Source organism: Macrobrachium nipponense, chromosome 11 (assembly GCF_015104395.2).
Source record: "Macrobrachium nipponense isolate FS-2020 chromosome 11, ASM1510439v2, whole genome shotgun sequence".
NCBI lineage: Eukaryota > Metazoa > Arthropoda > Malacostraca > Decapoda > Palaemonidae > Macrobrachium > Macrobrachium nipponense.
In genome coordinates this window covers 102,462,109-102,482,108 of record NC_061087.1, presented here as the reverse complement: position 1 = coordinate 102,482,108, position 20,000 = coordinate 102,462,109, and the positions used below count along the sequence as shown (strand labels likewise).

General features: G+C 33.6%; 1 protein-coding gene and 1 long non-coding RNA gene across 3 annotated transcripts in view; both read right to left on the bottom strand.

Moving 5' to 3' along the window:
* Nucleotides 1-2,447: 2,447 nt before the first annotated feature.
* LOC135210351 (uncharacterized) lies at nt 2,448-7,021 on the bottom strand. 2 transcript variants are annotated; one of them, XR_010313512.1, is made up of 4 exons: nt 6,900-6,986; nt 5,148-5,218; nt 4,311-4,415; nt 2,448-2,869 (listed from the first exon to the last, which is right to left on the bottom strand). XR_010313512.1 is itself a non-coding variant. In XM_064243280.1 (4 exons), the coding sequence occupies exons 2-4, from the start codon at nt 5,197-5,199 to the stop codon at nt 2,670-2,672; spliced, it is 357 nt and encodes a 118-aa protein (XP_064099350.1). In that variant the 5' UTR covers nt 5,200; nt 6,900-7,021; the 3' UTR covers nt 2,448-2,669. The 2 variants fall into 2 exon arrangements, 1 of the variants encoding a protein (XP_064099350.1); XM_064243280.1 differs by having other exon boundaries at nt 5,148-5,200; nt 6,900-7,021.
* A 9,194-nt stretch (nt 7,022-16,215) lies between these two features.
* The window catches only part of LOC135210269 (uncharacterized), a 4,193-nt gene continuing 408 nt past the window's right edge, over nt 16,216-20,000 (bottom strand). Inside the window, exons 2-4 of the long non-coding RNA XR_010313491.1 lie at nt 18,377-18,429; nt 17,769-17,866; nt 16,216-16,747 (exon numbers count right to left, since the gene is read on the bottom strand). This is a non-coding gene — a long non-coding RNA (uncharacterized LOC135210269). The remainder of the gene's footprint in view (nt 16,748-17,768; nt 17,867-18,376; nt 18,430-20,000) is intronic.

Below are 20,000 nucleotides of genomic sequence, written 5' to 3'. Positions count from 1 at the left end.
CTCTCTCTCTCTCTCTCTCTCTCTCTCTCTCTCTCTCTCTCTCTCTCTCTCTCTCGGATACAACATTGGTGGGGAAACAAAAAATGTAACTTTCATGTACCGGGGATTACTCAGGTTAATTTTTTAAACATTTATAAAGTTTTATTTATATATGCATGTATATATGTATGTGTATTTATATATACAGATATATAATTTATATATATGTAAACACACATATGTGCATATATGTATGTATACGTCTATTTGTGCATGTATGTGTGTATTAAAGTGTGTGTGTGTGCGTGAGTATGCCCTACAAATCTCACTGCAATATCAAGACATTGTCTAGCTGAAAAGCAGCTGATCAGTATTCGACAATTATATCACCGCTGATACGAATACGTTACCTAGAATTTTTATGCAGTGTACACACGCGAGCCAGAGTAATTGAAGTATCCCGGAAAGTAAACGATTAACATATAAATCATATTTGATTTACGAGAATTCTTTGTGTGTAGGTCCGAGATTGAAGAAACCGATCAGGAATATTGTGCCGTTCGTAATAGATGGATGTAAATGTAAACTATTTCTGTAAATATTGACGTTAGCCTTCGATGATTGATATATCAAGTAGAATGAAAATGAAAAAAGAAAAAAAAGGCAGAAGAATGATAATAAAATTAAACAATATTGAAAGCTGTTCCTGTTAATATTCATTCAAGGTTTTATTTCATGATTTATCTATTAAGTAAATAGTGGGAAAATGTAGCTAAAAATGAAATTAAATCATTGCTTAAACTAATAATAATAATAATAATAATAATAATATAATAATAATAATAATAATAATAATAATAATAATAATAATAATAATAATAATAATAATGATTATGGAAATAGGATAAGTATCAAGATCTGAAAATAGAAATAAGAAGGATATGGGATATGCAAGTGGAAATCATACCCATAATCATAGGAACACTAGGCACGATCCCAAGATCCCTGAAAAGGAATCTAGAAAAACTAGAGGCTGAAGTAGCTCCGGGCCTCATGCAGAAGAGTGTGATCCTAGAAACGGCACACATAGTAAGAAAAGTAATGGACTCCTAAGGAGGCAGGATGCAGCCCGGAACCCCACACTATAAATACCCACCCAGTCGAATTGGAGTACTGTGAAAGAGCAAAAAAAAAAAAAAAAAAAAAATAATAATAATAATAATGCAATGACTACAGAGGGGAGAGCTCAAGAAAGAAACTGAAGGAATGATAACAGCGGCATAAGATCAAGCCCTAAGAACCAGATATGTTCAAAGAACGATAGATGGAAATAACATCTCTCCCATATGTAGGAAGTGCAATACGAAAAATGAAACCATAAACCACATAGCAAGCGAATGTCCGGCCCTTACACAGAACCAGTACAAAAAGAGGCATGATTCAGAGGCAAGAGCCCTCCTCTGGAGCCTGTGCAAGAAACACCAGCTACCTTGCAGTAATTAGTGGTACGAGCACCAACCTGAAGGAGTGATAGAAAACGATCAGGCAAAGATCCTCTGGGACTATGGTATCAGAACGGATAGGGTGATACGTGCAAATAGACCAGACGTGACGTTGATTGACAAAGTCAAGAAGAAAGTATCACTCATTGATGTCGCAATACCATGGGACACCAGAGTTGAAGAGAAAGAGAGGGAAAAAATGGATAAGTATCAAGATCTGAAAATAGAAATAAGAAGGATATGGGATATGCCAGTGGAAATTGTACCCATAATCATAGGAACACTAGGCACGATCCCAAGATCCCTGAAAAGGAATCTAGAAAAACTAGACGCTGAAGTAGCTCCAGGACTCATGCAGAAGAGTGTAATCCTAGAAACGGCGCACATACTAAGAAAAGTGATGGACTCCTAAGGAGGCAGGATGTACCCGGAACCCCACACTATAAATATATATATATATATATACTATATATATATATATATATATATATATATATATATATATATATATATATAATCTAAAATATCATAACTTCGTACGACAATCGCAAACCACAAAATAAGAAGAAACTCAACTTAAAAAAAAAGCAATAAAAAAGTGGCCTATACGTTACACACTAATTCCTACCTTGCGCAGACTGACCAGAAGGATGTCATTGGCAGCGTTTGTTCTGTAATTTGAAGAACTTTATCCTTATTTTGCTTTTGATTGCCACAAAACCTTCCTTGATGCTGAAGCCAGGAGAGAGCTCATTGGCACTTCGTATATAAATGCATTTTCAAAAATGGGAAAGGTTGCTTTGATAACTCAAATAAGCAAAGTACAAAATAAGAAAGTTAAACTCTATTTCCAGGTAACCATCTGCTGGAAAACTGTTTTAACTATAAAGCAACCTTTTTTTTTTTTTGTTACTTTCTAAAAGGATATATGACGTGATGTCTCGACCAAGTAAGAATGATAAGCTATTCCTCTAACTTGTAATTTTATTTTACATAGTAATATACTGCACCTCTGACATTATCCCAATTAAAAAAAAACTATTAAGAAAGCCCAGCATTAGTTACAATCCATTATAAGTGATTACCAACCCAAGAAAAAAATAGAAAAGGGAGACACATTACATATTTTCACCGAGAGTTCACCAGGCAGCGTTCAGTGTCTCTGAAAAGGAGCGTTCATTAAGCCTTCTACGCGAGGAGCAAGAAAACGACCATCGCCCAAAGAACGAAGTGAAAGGAAACGTTCGCCTTGGCTGCCGGATTGCAGTACTCTCCTCTGCAAAGGCAGGTGTGTTCGAAAGTCTTAAGTTTCTCTCCTGTCTTACATTGCAGCTCTTCTTCTTTGCTGACGACGGGACCGCAAGTCTGGACCAGAAATTCTGGGGAATCTGTAGAATAGAAAGCAATTGAAGGAGATATTCTCATTCTGAGAAATGATAAGAGTGGTTGGTTAATATATATACAGATACCATATACATATGCATATACATATATAATAAGATATACTATATATGTATATTATGTTTATCTTATTATATATATAGTATATATTATAATATATATATAATTGATAAAGAATATTATCTAACATAATACATAATACATATATACCTATAAACTAATATATAAATATATATATCATTCTAATATATATATATATACAATATATACATATAAAATAATATATATTATATATATATTATATATATATATCTAATATACATTTTATTATAACATATAAATACATATATATACATGTATTATAGATATTTTAAAAAAAAATTTAATATATCATACATATATATAATACATATATACTGATATATAAACATATATATATCTATATATATATATACATTACATATATATATATATATATTATAGATATATATGTATATATATCATATATATATACATATCTATGATATAATAATATATATATGTTATTATATATATATATATAATACATATACATCTACATATACTATATACCTATAAATATATATATATATATATAAACAGAATATTTCTATATTAATATATATCCATATATTATATATTATAATATATTATATATATAGTATATATATATATATATAGATACATATATATATATATTTATATATATATATTCGAGCACTATAATATATATACTGCATAATAATATATATATATATCTATTATATATATAATCATATAAATATATATATATATATAGTATAGTTATATATATTTTATATATATAATATATATATATATAATATATATATATGTATATATATAATAATATTATATATATATTATATATTATATGGATCTCGTATATATATATATATATATATATACTACAGTCCCTATCACTATATACTATATATATATATATCTCTCTATATATATATGTCTATATCTAATAACTATTACTATCTAATATCTAACTTCTATATATGATCTCTAGTATATAGATATATATATATATATATATATTGATATATATATATATATATATATAGAGTATATAATATTATTATATATTTATATATATAAATATTATATATAATGCACATCTAATAAAAGGAGCCCATAAAAAAGCCAAAATATAGAGAAAAAATACTATATTTCCGAGACTGCTGTCTCTTCAGGTAGATGAAGAGAGAGAGAGACAGCAGTTTGAAATATAGCATTTTCTCTATATATTTTGGCGCTTTGATGGGCTCCGTTTATTAGATGCAATTCTGTTGTGACAGAACATTTTTACCAGCCATATATATACATATATAATTTCTTCAGACGATTGGTTTCGTCACTTTAGGGGGACGTCCGAACACTTACTTTTATCGTTCTTGACAATCTTCTTCAAACAAGAGTCGTCACAGATTATGACAGTCGCGTGGATGTCTGTGGTGGAGTTGAAATTATAACATCTCGTCATTGCATCTGAAAATAGAGGGATTGTGTAGGTTATGCGGGTTATAAAAAGGGGGTACTTTAGTACTTGATATTTTGATGTGTTCATTCAAAACGGGGACTTTACATTTTCAGAAAATACAAAAATAAAATTGCTGTGCTTTCAATAATGTGAAATCTGAAGAGGCTCCTCCAGACAGTACCTCATTGATTATTTAAAAAAGACCATTTTACTTGTTCAGAAATAAGAAATGAACTGCCTCTTTAATTTCCAGAAACAAACTAAACTGCTTTCAATGTTTCAAAAATATTCGGTACTTTCAAACTCTTGAATCATAACAATTCAATTTATTATATATCATAATACAATTTAATATGTTTCAAGTAATCAACAATATCTCTCGAGTACGATGTCTGTCACATAAAAAAAAATACCAACATGAATAGGTTAAAATTCTAAATACCTTCAACTGTTGTAAAGATGCACTCATTTTGTACGAACAATTACCGATAAATCATACTGAAAGCTGAAATGAGCGTACAGTATACGCATATATTTTATATGCGATAACTTAGTAACAGAAAAAAAAATAAATAAAAAATAAGCCCAGTGCCCACCCACTAAAAATTTCGTAGGTTTAGCCCTGCCTTAGATAGGATAACATAAAATCACGGATCAAATTGTCAATGGGTATAGAAGAGTCACCCTATAATTGAGAAAAGAAAACGAGAATGAAAAGCTGCATGGCGCTTAATACTTACTGCAAGAAACCATCAACAGAAGTGCACCAAGATATATGATTATTCTGTCCATTCTGAATAAAAAATAAATTCTGAAAATGACAGCTATTTATGCTCAAAGTCTAATTAAACATATTAGAACTTTCACTTATGCCCTACATCAGTGCATGAAAAAACATTTTGGAAGAAAAATGGCATCTGTAAAGGCCTGTCCACACGATCGGGCCTGATCGGCGGACTTCCCCTCTAACGGGCACACTTGACGGGCAAACCGTCAAATTGCCCGACGAGTCTTGAAGCAAAATCACCACGGTGGTGCCCGATGGCTTTTACTTCGACCCTGGCAGACGTATGTTAACCGTATACATTTCTTTTACTGAGCCATTCTTTTTCTCCTTTTTCATCACACACAAAGCAATTATCATGCTACACTATCTTCTTCTTTGCTGTAAGCACCATGTTAATCGTACCGCACTGAACACACTACTGGCATCGTCGGGCACGCCCACCACTCCATCGCCTCACCCGTGTGGACAACATTCATGGGTAAGCCCGCCAGAATTTGCCTGTGAACCCCGGAGCACGCCGATCAGGCCCGCTCGTGTGGACAGGCCTTTAATTAAAGTGAATTTCTTTTGCTTCTTGCAGATTCCGAAGTTACGTAGTTTAACCATCATTTTTTAAAATGTATTTTAGCGTATAACCGATTTAAAATAATTTTTTAAACTGTCTATAACAAAATCCTATCGTGATGGGGTGTCATTGGACAAGCCTTTAGCTCTTCATGGTGATATTCAAAATTCGAACGAGTATTCGCCTTGACAGTTTTGAAATTATTGAATACTGGAACGAAGAACTCTCCCCACCTCTCTCTCTCTCTCTCCTTCCTATACTTGAGAATCTTTTTCTCTCCCCCCCCTACATTTGAGAATATTTCTCTCTCTCTCCCCCTATACTTGAGAATCTCTTTCTCCCCCTTACACTTTTGAATCTCTCTTTCTCTCTAGCCCCCCTACATTTGAGAATATCTCTCTCTCCTATACTTGAGAATCTCTCTCTTCCCCCCCCTTACACTTTTGACTATCTCTCTCTCTCTCTCTGGCCCCCCTAAATTTGAGACACTCTCTCTCCCCCCCTGTACTTGAGAATCTTTCGCTCTCTCTCCCCCTTACAAGTTTGAATCTCTCCCCCCCCCCCCCCCCCCTACATTTGAGAATATCTCTCTAAGTGTAGGGGAGAAAGAGAGAATCTGATCGTACGTATCACTTTGTTTCAAATTCACAATGTTATCTAGACTGGAAAAAATATACTCGTTTCAACACAAAATTGTTAAACAAATTCCCTCTTCAAAACCAATTTTCACAATACTCAAGTCATCGACACAACACTTGCAGTTCCGTTAGCATCGCGTCACAGCCAATTTTCACTTTTTACTTATGTGTAACCAATAGAAATCACCCTAAGTTACGTAGTAATTTAAAACACTACTAATATCTACAGAATAAAAAACTCATAGCTTTCAGAAAGGTCACACCTGTTGCCACAAAGTACTCAATCCCACATTTTACATTTACAGATGCGAATCTCACTGTAAGAGTACTTTAGAAAAAAAAAACAGGATACATCGACAACTAATCCACTAATCCCATGAAACACAATAATGGTCACCAAATAAAATGTTGAACGTTTGTATCTCAGTGTACACCACTTTGTATGGGGTTTCTATGTTGCATGGAACCAGTGGTTATTCAGCAACGGGACCAACGGCTTTACGTGACTTCCGAACGACGTCGAGGACGAACTTCTATCACGAGAAATACACATAAAAGACTGTGTGCAGTTTCCGCAATCAAGTAGCGCTATCCGGCAACTGAACTATTACGACAACTTAACATTTCGTCAGCAAAACCGAACGCTCACTTTCACCAAGAGAGGCTTAGCTTTTGTTTTGTCTTAGTGGTTTTGATAACAACCCTTAACTAACCTCGGCTCAGCAATAAAAAGGTAGTTTACATTAAGCTTGGCGGAAACAATACTAGTACTCGTTTGTCCCTTAATGAAGGTTTTATGTTCAATATGAATTTAAGCAGCAAAGCGCCCTCGGTGCATGTTCTTCCGAATTTTGAAAATTCTGTGAAAGTAAAAAGTTTAAAAGAAGTGATAAAAGATACATCAGACGACACCTTTGAATAAGAATAAGTGGTTAATATAAATTGCATGAGAGAGAAAGAGTGAAAGAGAGAGAGAGAGAAAGAGTGAAAGAGAGAGAGAGAGAGAGAGAGAGAGAGAGAGAGAGAGAGAGAGAGAGAGAGAGAGAGAGAGAGAGAAAAGAGAGAGAGAGAAAAAGGGTGAGAGAGAGAGAAAGAGAAAGGTGAGAGAGAGAGAAAGAGAAAGAGAAAAGAGAAAGAGAGAGAAAAGAGGATAGAGAGAGAGAGAGAGAGAGTTGAAAGAAGAAAGAGAGAAGAGTGAAAGAGAAAGAGAGAGAAAGAGAGAAAGATTTGAAAATGAAAGAGAGAGGAAAGAGAGAGAAAGAGAGAGGAGGAAAGAAGAGAGCGTGAAGAGAGAAAAGTTAAAGAGAGAGAGAAAGAAAGGAAGAGAAAGAGTGAAAGAGGGAGAGAAAGAGGGAAGAGAAAGAGTGAAAGAGAGAGAGAGTGAAAGAGAGAGAGAGAAAAGAGTGAAAGAGAGAGAGAAAGAGTGAAAGAGAGAGAGAGAAAGAGTGAAAGAGAGAGAGAAAAGTGCAGAGAGAGAAAGAGTGAAAGAGAGAGAGAGAAATGAAAGAGAGAGAGAGAAAAGAGTGAAAGAGAGAGAGAAAAGAGGAAGAAAGCGTGAAAGAGAGAGAGAAACAGAGAGAAAGAGTGAAAGAGAGAGAGAGAGAGAGAAAGAATGCCCAAAGAGAGAGAGAGAGAAAGAGTGAAAAGAAAGAGGAAAGAAAGCGAGAGAGAGTGAAAGAGAGAGAGAGAGGAGAAAGAGTGAAAGAGAGAGAGAGAGAGAGAAAGAGAGAGAGAGAGAGAGAGAAAGAGAGAAGAAAAGGAAAGAGAGAGAGAGAAAGAGTGAAAGAGAGGAGAGAGAGAAAGAGAGAGAAAGAGAGAGAAAGAGTGAAAGAGAGAGAAAGAGTGAAAGAGAGAGAGAAAGAGAGAGAAAGAGTGAAAGAGAGAGTGAAAGACCTTACAGACCTTACAGACCTTACAGTTCGTTCGGGTTGCCCCAGGTCCCTCAGTGTGAGGCGCCTCTAATGTCTACCAGAGAGTTGCTAGTACATCTTCCGGTATATTTTGCATCTTCCAATCTTGGATGGTCTGGGATGCAGTTTAGATATTTGTCGAGCTTATTCTTAAACACATCTACGCTCACTCCTGATATATTCCTCAGATGAGCTGGCAACGCATTGAATAGACGCTGCATTATCGATGCTGATGCGTAGTGGATTAATGTCCTGTGTACTTTCCTTATTTTTCCTGGTATAGTTTTGGGCACTATTAATCTACCTCTGCTTGCTCTTTCTGATATTTTTAGTTCCATGATATTTTCTGTTATTCCTTCTATCTGTTTCCATGCCTGAATTATCATGTAGCGTTCTCTTCTCCTTTCTAGACTATATAATTTTAAGGATTGTAGTCTTTCCAGTAGTCTAGGTCCTTAACTTCTTCTATTCTAGCTGTAAAGGACCTTTGTACACTCTCTATTTGTGCAATATCCTTTTGATAGTGTGGGTACCATATCATATTGCAATATTCAAGTGGACTACGAACATATGTTTTATAAAGCATAATCATGTGTTCAGCTTTTCTTGTTTTGAAGTGCCGTAACAACATTCCCATTTTTGCTTTACATTTTGCCAACAGAATTGCTATTTGATCATTGCATAACATGTTCCTATTCATCATCACACCAAGGTCTTTAACTGCTTCCTTATTTGTGATTGTCTCATTATTAGGTCCCCTATATGCATATAGCTTTCCTTCTCTGTCTCCATAATTTATTGATTCAAATTTATCAGAGTTAAATACCATCCTATTTACCTCTGCCCAATCATATACTTTGTTAAGGTCTCTTTGTAGAGCGTTCCTATCTTCATCACAAGTAATTTCTCTACTTATTCTTGTGTCATCAGCGAAACTACTCACTACCGAATCCTTAACATTACTGTCTATGTCTTCAATCATAATAACAAACAATATTGCAGCTAGCACCGTACCTTGTGGCACACCGGATATTACCTTGGTTTCATCCGATTTCTCATCGTTTGCAATAACTATCTGTTTTCTGTTGTGTAAAAATTCTTTTAACCATCTTCCTACTTTATCTACGATATTGTGTTTTCTAATTTTCTTTGCTAATATATTATGGTCTACTTTGTCAAAGGCTTTTGCAAAGTCTAGATAAACCACATCTGATTTCATTTCCGCTTTTCATATTTTTGAATATGTTCTCACGGTGGACTAACAGTTGGGTTTGTGTACTTTTTCCGGGTACGAAACCGTGTTGTCCTATATCAAACAAATTATTTTTTATTAAATGTTTCATAATATTTTTCTTCATTACCCTTTCATACACTTTCATAATATGTGATGTTAGACTCACAGGCCTATAATTACTTGCCTCTAGTCTTGATCCACTTTTGAAAGTAGGGGTGATATATGCTAATTTGTGCTCATCATAAATCTTGCCTGTATCTACACTTTGTCTTAATAATATTGCAAGTGGCTTTGCGATAGAATGAACTACTTTCTTTAACAAAATAGCAGGGACTCCATCCGGCCCTGCAGCAGCTCCATTTTTAATTTCATTAATTGCCTGCACAATATCAGCTTCATTAATTTCTATGTCAGCTAAATATTCACTATTTTCTTCCCTTACTTCTATATCATTATCTTCATTATCTATTCTAGGGGTGAATTCTCTCTTATATCGTTCTGCCAGTATGTTGCAAATTTCCTTTTTTTCATTCGTTAATCTCCCTTCAATTCTCAGAGGGCCTATTTCTATTCTTCTTTTATTCATCTTCTTCGCATATGAGTATAATAGTTTGGGGTTTTGCTTGATATTTAATAGGGTTTTTTCTTCCAAGTCCCGTTTTTCATTTTCTTTTGATTGTATAATCTTTTGTTCTGCATTTTCTATCTTACTTTTTAGTTCTATAACTTTCCATGCATTTTTTTCTTTTGCAAGACCTTTTTTCCACTTTCTGATTTTCTGGAACTAGATCCTTCTGTCTCTTGGTATGCATGAATGATGTTTACTTTTCTTCTTCGGTATATATTTTTCCACTATTTTCTCCAATATTTTATATAATATCTCCGTATTTACCCTTATGTCATCACTTACGAAAATGTTATCCCAATCTTTGATTAATTCTTCATTAATTTCTGACCATTTTATATTTTTACTGTAGAAGTTGTATTTTCCATATCCTTCCCACTTTTTCATTTCTTGCTTATCTCTATTTTCACTTGCTTTGGAATGAACTGTTAATTCTATGACATTATGGTCTGAAATACTCGGCATATAAACTATTTTTTTCTTTAACATAATTCATCTCGTTCACAAATACTAGGTCTAAAGTATTTTCCTTTCTTGTTGGCAGGTGATTTATTTGTTGAATGTTTTTTTTTTTTAATCCCCTCTTTCCACCTTCACGGTTCCACCCGTTTCAGCTTCTAATGGTTTCACGTCCTCTTGAACTCTCTCTTCAGAGTCCTTTTCAGCTTTCCCTCACGGTACTTGTCAAATATCGGACTCGTGGTAGTATTTAGCCTTAGATGGAGTTTACCACCTACTTAGGGCTGCAGTACTAAGCAACCCGACTCTACGGTAAACATCCCTCCGCCCAAATTGCTTCCAAACCTTTTTACAGGCGCCGCCACACGGGCCTACCACCCTCCTTGGGGCTGCATTCAAGCAATGACTTAGGCGGTCAGCAATTCGAGCGGTACGGATCCACCGAAACGCAACAGAAAGAGTGAAAGAGAGAGAGAGAAAGAGTGAAAGAGAGAGAGAGAAAGAGTGAAAGAGAGAGAGAGAAAGAGTGAAAGAGAGAGAGAGAGAAAGAGTGAAAGAGAGAGAGAAAGAGTGAAAGAGAGAGAGAGAAAGAGTGAAAGAGAGAGAGAGAAAGAGATGAAAGAGAGAGAGAGAGAGAGTGAAAGAGAGAGAGAGAGAGAGAGAAAGAGTGAAAGAGAGAGAGAAAGAGAGAGAAAGAGTGAAAGAGAGAGAGAGAGAAAGAGTGAAAGAGAGAGAGAGAGACCTTACCTTACCTTACAGACCTTACAGTTCGTTCGGGTTGCCCCAGGTCCCTCAGTGTGAGGCGCCTCTAATGTCTACCAGAGATTTGCTAGTACATCTTCCGGTATATTTTGCATCTTCCAATCTTGGATGGTCTGGGATGCAGTTTTAGATATTTGTCGCTTATTCTTAAACACATCTACGCTCACTCCTGATATATTCCTCAGATGAGCTGGCAACGCATTGAATAGACGCTGCATTATCGATGCTGGTGCGTAGTGGATTAATGTCCTGTGTACTTTCCTTATTTTTCCTGGTATAGTTTTGGGCACTATTAATCTACCTCTGCTTGCTCTTTCTGATATTTTTAGTTCCATGATATTTTCTGTTTATTCCTCTATCTGTTTCCATGCCTGATATCATGTAGTTCGTTCTCTTCTCCTTTCTAGACTATATAATTTTAAGGATTGTAGTCTTTCCCAGTAGTCAAGGTCCTTAACTTCTTCTATTCTAGCTGTAAAGGACCTTTGTACACTCTCTATTTGTGCAATATCCTTTTGATAGTGTGGGTACCATATCATATTGCAATATTCAAGTGGACTACGAACATATGTTTTATAAAGCATAATCATGTGTTCAGCTTTTCTTGTTTTGAAGTGCCGTAACAACATTCCCATTTTTGCTTTACATTTTGCCAACAGAATTGCTATTTGATCATTGCATAACATGTTCCTATTCATCATCACACCAAGGTCTTTAACTGCTTCCTTATTTGTGATTGTCTCATTATTAGGTCCCCTATATGCATATAGCTTTCCTTCTCTGTCTCCATAATTTATTGATTCAAATTTATCAGAGTTAAATACCATCCTATTTACCTCTGCCCAATCATATACTTTGTTAAGGTCTCTTTGTAGAGCGTTCCTATCTTCATCACAAGTAATTTCTCTACTTATTCTTGTGTCATCAGCGAAACTACTCACTACCGAATCCTTAACATTACTGTCTATGTCTTCAATCATAATAACAAACAATATTGCAGCTAACACCGTACCTTGTGGCACACCGGATATTACCTTGGTTCATCCGATTTCTCATCGTTTGCAATAACTATCTGTTTTCTGTTGTGTAAAAATTCTTTTAACCATCTTCCTACTTTATCTACGATATTGTGTTTTCTAATTTTCTTTGCTAATATATTATGGTCTACTTTGTCAAATGCTTTTTGCAAAGTCTAAATAAACCACATCTGTTTCATTTCCGCTTTTCATATTTTTGAATATGTTCTCACGGTGGACTAACAGTTGGGTTTGTGTACTTTTTCCGGGTACGAAACCGTGTTGTCCTATATTAAAAACAAATTATTTTTTATTAAATGTTTCATAATATTTTTCTTCATTACCCTTTCATACACTTTCATAATATGTGATGTTAGACTCACCAGGCCTATAATTACTTGCCTCTAGTCTTGATCCACTTTTGAAAGTAGGGGTGATATATGCTAATTTGTGCTCATCATAAATCTTGCCTGTATCTACACTTTGTCTTAATAATATTGCAAGTGGCTTTGCGATAGAATGAACTACTTTCTTTAACAAAATAGCAGGGACTCCATCCGGCCCTGCAGCAGCTCCATTTTTAATTTCATTAATTGCCTGCACAATATCAGCTTCATTAATTTCTATGTCAGCTAAATATTCACTATTTTGTCTTCCCTTACTTCTATATCATTATCTTCATTATCTATTCTAGGGGTGAATTCTCTCTTATATCGTTCTGCCAGTATGTTGCAAATTTCCTTTTTTTCATTCGTTAATCTCCCTTCAATTCTCAGAGGGCCTATTTCTATTCTTCTTTTATTCATCTTCTTCGCATATGAGTATAATAGTTTTGGGGTTTTGCTTGATATTTAATAGGGTTTTTTCTTCCAAGTCCCGTTTTTCATTTTCTTTTGATTGTATAATCTTTGTTCTGCATTTTCTATCTTACTTTTTAGTTCTATAACTTTCCATGCATTTTTTTCTTTTGCAAGACCTTTTTTCCACTTTCTGATTTTCTGGAACAAGATCCTTCTGTCTCTTGGTATGCATGAATGATGTTTACTTTTCTTCTTCGGTATATATTTTTCCACTATTTTCTCCAATATTTTATATAATATCTCCGTATTTACCCTTATGTCATCACTTACGAAAATGTTATCCCAATCTTTGTTTAATTCTTCATTAATTTCTGACCATTTTATATTTTTACTGTAGAAGTTGTATTTTCCATATCCTTCCCACTTTTTCATTTCTTGCTTATCTCTATTTTCACTTGCTTTGGAATGAACTGTTAATTCTATGACATTATGGTCTGAAATACTCGCATTATAAACTATTATTTCTTTAACATAATTCATCTCGTTCACAAATACTAGGTCTAAAGTATTTTCCTTTCTTGTTGGCAGGTGATTTATTTGTTTGAATTGAATTGTTGTTATTCTAGTAGCATATCTAATAGCTTTTCAAATTGCCTCTTATCTTCTGCACTACTATTACTCTCTTTTTTATATGTATAAGTACAACCACAATCTCCTATTCGTTCTTTCCATTCTACGAAAGGAAAGTTGAAGTCACCAGATAGGAGAATAGTCCAGTCCTTGTGATTTCTACATATATCATCCAATTTTTCAATTATTAAGTCAAACTCTTTAGTATTAGGAGGTCTATATATTACTATGTTCATCAATTTTTCAGATTCAAATTCTACCGCTATTAGTTCACATTCTGAGTTACTATATTTCTCATATATTTTTCCTTGTTTTTTGTCTTTCCCATATATTGCGGTTCCCCCTTGATTCCTATTTTTTCTATCTGATCTATAAGTTTGGAACCCTTTTATTTGATCATCATTCCCAGTCTCTTGGGAATACCAGGTTTCACTTATATTCATTATATCTATTTTCTTTCATTTTGGGTTAGTTCTTCTAAGTACTCTATTTTTCTTTTTGAGTTACTCGTAACTAAACCCTGCGCATTCATCACTATGATGGTTTGCGTGTTTTCTCCTTCATTTAATACTGGTAGTAATAAGGATTTTCCCATGTCTCTTTCCTGTTCTGGTATGTTGTTCTTTTTTTTCATTTCCAGAAATTCTGACATTAAAAATCCAACTTTTCCATAATAATTTGATCTTCCTTCATCATAATTATTCATTTTGTGTCTGAATCTGCAATTTTCTCCGTTTCTGCAATATCCTCTTGCATAATAAAGTTATTATCTCTTGAGTAGAATTTCGGAGCTGATGCTTTGAAATTTTTTGCTGACACCTCTGCATATCTCATTGGTGGTTTGCTTTTCTCTTTTACCTGATATTCTTGATTTCTCTCTTTATTGGTTTCTTTCTTATTTTGGATTTTATTACTTGGTTGGTTATTTATTTGATTATGATTCATGGCTACAGGGTGCATATATTTGCATTTTTTGTCGAACTTACATCCTTTTCCTTCTTTTAGGTTTTTACATATTTTTGGATGCAGATCTCTGCAATCATCCCCATATCCATCTAAGTATGCACATTTACCATATATTTCATAGTTTGACATATCTTAGGATGTTTGTAGTAACATCTCTTTCTCCAAATCTGCAATTCCCTCTTTTCAAAAGGTTGCAGATTTTGTCTTTCTTGTCTATTTTTTCCTCTTTCCCGTCATTGTGTAGATCTGGGTAGAGCCTCTTCGGGATTTGCTTTTCTGTTGTCATATCGTAATTTATTTCTTCGTAGGTATGCTGCTTTATTGCCTCATATGTAGTATCAATGAGTATCTCTGCATCCATACTTTTATCTTCTTTGTTTTCCTTATTTTTTTCTGTCATGTTTCATTTTTGTTTACTTCTCTTCGTTTTCCTCTTCTTTTTCTTCTTCTTCTTCTTCCTCTTCCTCTTCTTCTTCATCCTCAACTATTTGTACATTCAATCTTTATTTAATAACATTGTCTATCCATGATAGACATGTTGAACAAAAAATTCTTGTATCTTTTCTCAAATCTTGTATTACCTCAGCACACTGTGGATGGGTCGGAATGTTGCATGCAGCACATTTTCTGATTAGGTTTTGTGGATTGACTATGCTATACCAAACCTTACACAGTTTGCATGCTTTTGGCATTCTTTTTCCTAATGCATCAATTAGGATATTCACAAGATTCACCTTATTCATTTTCTTTGTCGGAATATGTTGGTTTATGTATATATTCTTTATGAGTCTCTTGACCACTTTGATTTTATTTGGAACTTCTTCAATTATTTTCAAGATGTTTTCATTAGATTTGTTCCAGTTTGAAGGATTATATCCTTCTAATATATCTATGAATGCTTTTGTATCTTTTTGGTTAGGACTGTTGCTGATTTCATAGATGAGAAATGCCAGTTCCCTTCCTGCTACCTCATCGTATTGCGAATCTGCTAAACACGCCAAAGAGTGAAAGAGAGAGAGAGAGAGTGAAAGAGAGAGAGAGAGAGTGAAAGAGAGAGAGAAAGAGTGAAAGAGAGAGAGGAAAAGAGTGAAAGAGAGAGAGAGAGAAAGTGAAAGAGAGAGAGAGAAAGAATATTTAGCCAATGCTAGCTCGAGCGTTAAAGTCTATACTTACATAACTTACCTCCAAACAAGCAAGTTCTATGCCCAACTTTCCAACGCTATGCTAAAATTACACTAATATTTCATTAATATTTAACTCCACACCAGTTCACTAATTAGTCGATCCACTTGTTGACAGTAAAGACTGATTTTTAAAGAATCAGTATCATATTACGCTTGAATAAGGAAAAAAGCTATTTAGGATTAAAAATACTAAAAATTATGAAGTGAAATAAAGGGCAGCAAAAGTGATGAGTAACAGAAAATCTTTAATAAAATATATAAAAATTCTTCAACAGGTTTTCCAGAACTAATAAGTATTTTAATAAAATCTATACACATTTCTTAACAGGTTTTCCAGAACTAATAAAAACTGTAAAATCTAAAAATTTATAACAGGTTTTCCAGCTGCAAGCAAAATTACCAGTAATACTTCAGTAACAATTCAGTATTTTACAAAAAAATCTAGAGAAAGCAAAAATTAATTCAAAGGCCAACTAACTTGAAAGCGTAAATCACAAAACTATCATAAAAATATAGCAAAACGTAAAATTAGTTCCTGACGACCAATAAGTTAACGTTAAAAATATTCTAAAATTATATTGTGATTAATAGTAAAACTACTGCACACAAAACCCCGGGAAACACAGTCAGCGGGTTCGCGGAATTGCAGAAGTTATCCAGACAAGTGCAATGGTCCTCCTGCAAGAAGCTGGACATATACGTGTAGCATTTTCCGTCCGATTTCTCCTTCTTCCCGCAGTACTTTTGAGTGTGGGTGTGTGATCCTGAAAGATACATAAAGTTTAAATACTTAATAGACCTAGGCATATAATTAATTGCTTCAGAAACTCAAGTTTTAAATAGTCAATAGATTTAAGCTTACCATTAGTCTTTTAAAGGCTTTCTCCATTAAAGCTTCAAATATTCAGTTAGAACTATGCTTATAGTTAATGGCTTTTGCTAATTAAGTAATTAATATTCACTAGATCTTAAGCTTATAATTAAAGGCATACACCATAAAGTTAAAATATTCATCAGAACTGCTTCTAATTAGAAGGCTTTCGCCAATTAAGTTTAATATTCACTAGATCTATACACATGATTAAAGGCTTTTGCTATTATATTTTTAAATATTCATTAGATTGATACTTAAAAAGAAGAACTTGAGCCATTTGTTTTAATATTCATCGGAACTATACTTTTAACTAATCTTACAATGAGTGTGTTTAGCCATTTAAGTATTAAATATTAATCAGATCTATGCTTAATTAAAAAGCCATTAAAGTTAACGATATTCATTAGATCTATGCCTATGCTTATAATTAAAAGGTTACACCATTAAAGTTTTTGATATTCATTAGATCTATGCTTACAATAAAAGGCTTCATAGTAAAATTTAGAAAAAAATTTAAGCAGAACGGGAACTGAAATAAACTTAATTACTTTCTTCCGTGCAATTAAGTTTTCAGTACATAAATGCATAAAGTAAATTATTAAAGCCGATATTGAAGGAAACTAAATATACTCTACCACAGTTAACATACGCAACATACGATGTGCATATATGAATGTGAATAACATGTAACTTTAATTTTACACTTAAGCGAAATAACATTGTTCAGTTCCAATGTGTACCTATGGCTACTGGACCCAATAAAACTTATATAAAAAAAAATTACAAAAAGAGTTTCCGATTCAGCGTGAACCTACGATTACTGGACTACTTAAACCAGCTGGCCTAAGAGGAAATTTAGAGGATGCAATTATGTATAATTTTAAATATCCTCAAACTTAAATATTACTTACTGTTATACGAAACTCTTTTGTAACAAGAATGTTCGATTTAATGATATTTGCTCCTTTTCCACTCCACGAATCGTATTCGTAGCAGTCCATGGCTGTACCTGAAATCGAAAGTGAAAGAATTAAAATCTTTAAATTAAGTATTCAAAAAATTGTTTCAAGTAGCAATAGTGCTTATATAATTTGAAATTTTAAAACTTTATTATAAGTAACAAAAGTGCCTATATATTTGAAGAAATTAAATTAAGAAAAAAATAATTTAAAATGAAATTAGGGTTATAAAAATTCTTCAAGTAGCAATAGTGCCTATATGTTTGAAATTTATATACGCAATGACAAATAGCTCTGATTTTAAGTTGAGTTAGTAATAATAAATTATTCGAGCCACTTAAAGAGTATGATTGATTAAAATTTTGGGAGAATCACAACCTAATGCACCTATGAAATTACAAAAAAGCAGATAAACTTTAAATTGAAGGCACAATAGCTTTTACTTTAAGCTTCATGAAAAACCTGGGAAGCACCATTTACATAAAATTAAGACATTCTTCCATCTCCTAGGTTTTAAGTCTTATTGAAGTATTTAAGTCCTAAAACTAAAGTTAACTTACAGTACGCTACCAGCAAGAGAACACCAAGCGAAAAGACTGCAAACCGGGTCATCCTGAAAAAAGAATATTAGAAACCAATAGAAATTATAAGCAACCGTTAACGAGGCAACCAAAGGAATCATGTAACCTTATCACGACTAGGAAAGTTATTAGACAACTCCATAAAACTAAAGAGATTAGTCCATTTTACCAAAACTTTAAAAGTACTTTATAATAAGGCCATCACATACAGGTCAAAACACCTTAATAGTTTCTAGAGGGTATAAGAAGGGAGGGTACGATAAGACTTGCATATATAGGTCAACCATCCATACAGGTCAAACCACCTTACGAATTCTGGAGGTTAACTAAAGCTAGTTACGAAACATAACTAGCACATTTATGAAAGCACATCCTTACAGCCTGGGACAGTAAAACATCTCCATTCTTACCCTAATGCGAGCATAAAGCTAATTTAGCTTATTTCCAGAAAGACTGCTCTAACAATATATGAAAAAAGTACTTATATCATGGTACAGAAAAAAAAGTTAAGTTATTTTCTCACACTAATGAGAAAGCTAATTAAACTATTCAGAAACACAGCTTTTCCCTTTTAAGTAATTTCAGTAGTTTATTACTCTGAACTATTTAGTACTCCTTAACACTGTTTAAATCCAGCGCTCTGTCCTACAACTACCTTCAGCGGTAGGTACATTTATGTCATGAGTAGCTCAGTGCTCCCTTGCTAATACTTTGCGCTCCGTCGCAAACATCCTATTAAGGACATTACTCCAAAATAAAAAAAAAAATTTAATTAATTACGGATATAAATTACCATAATTTCCCTATTATCAATGGATAATTTCACGAGCTAGATCACGAGATACCATTTACCCGAGAGAAATGTAATGTAACAGGTTTATAACAGTTTTTAACAGATGTCATATAGAAAGCTTAAAAGATTTTAGAATAGTTATGCATGTAGACTAAATTCTTTAGTATCTGCTATCATTGGGAAAAATTTAGCAATTAATTATCTGTAAATTCTGCTATTGCTGGGAACACATATTTTACTAGTAAATTTTTAAACCCTGTAGATTCTACTTTTGTCGGGAACAGCCAATTTACCATTTAGCTTTTTCGCATGTCGAATCTACTATTGGGAAAAATTTACTAGTTATTTTAATAATATAGTGTCTAAATACAGCAATTTAGAGATTCTGCCAAGCCAGGCTACGGTTACTTACTAGTGATGTTGACGCTGCGCCCTTTGAACTTTTAGTTACTTTAATTCCATTTATCCAAAGTAATTTATTGCCTAATTTCTCTACCAATATACAGCTTACAGATAGGAATCATATTAGGTTCACCTAGCACCCTGTTCACGTAAAAGATTTCACAGAGTAACGTACACAGTATTTTTTTTTATTCATGCTGCATTTACATTGAATTATGAATTATAATAAGCGAAATTTGCACGGTCATTACACAATCAGTGTAGTTTAAAGCTTTAAATTTTATACAGAAAGGAAATCTTTAGTTCTAGGTTTACCTAGAATGAAGAAAATGAGCTAAAGAACTATAACCATCTACTTGGCCGTTGATATAGCCCACAAAAGCTATAACAATTAAGCTATGTATTGCA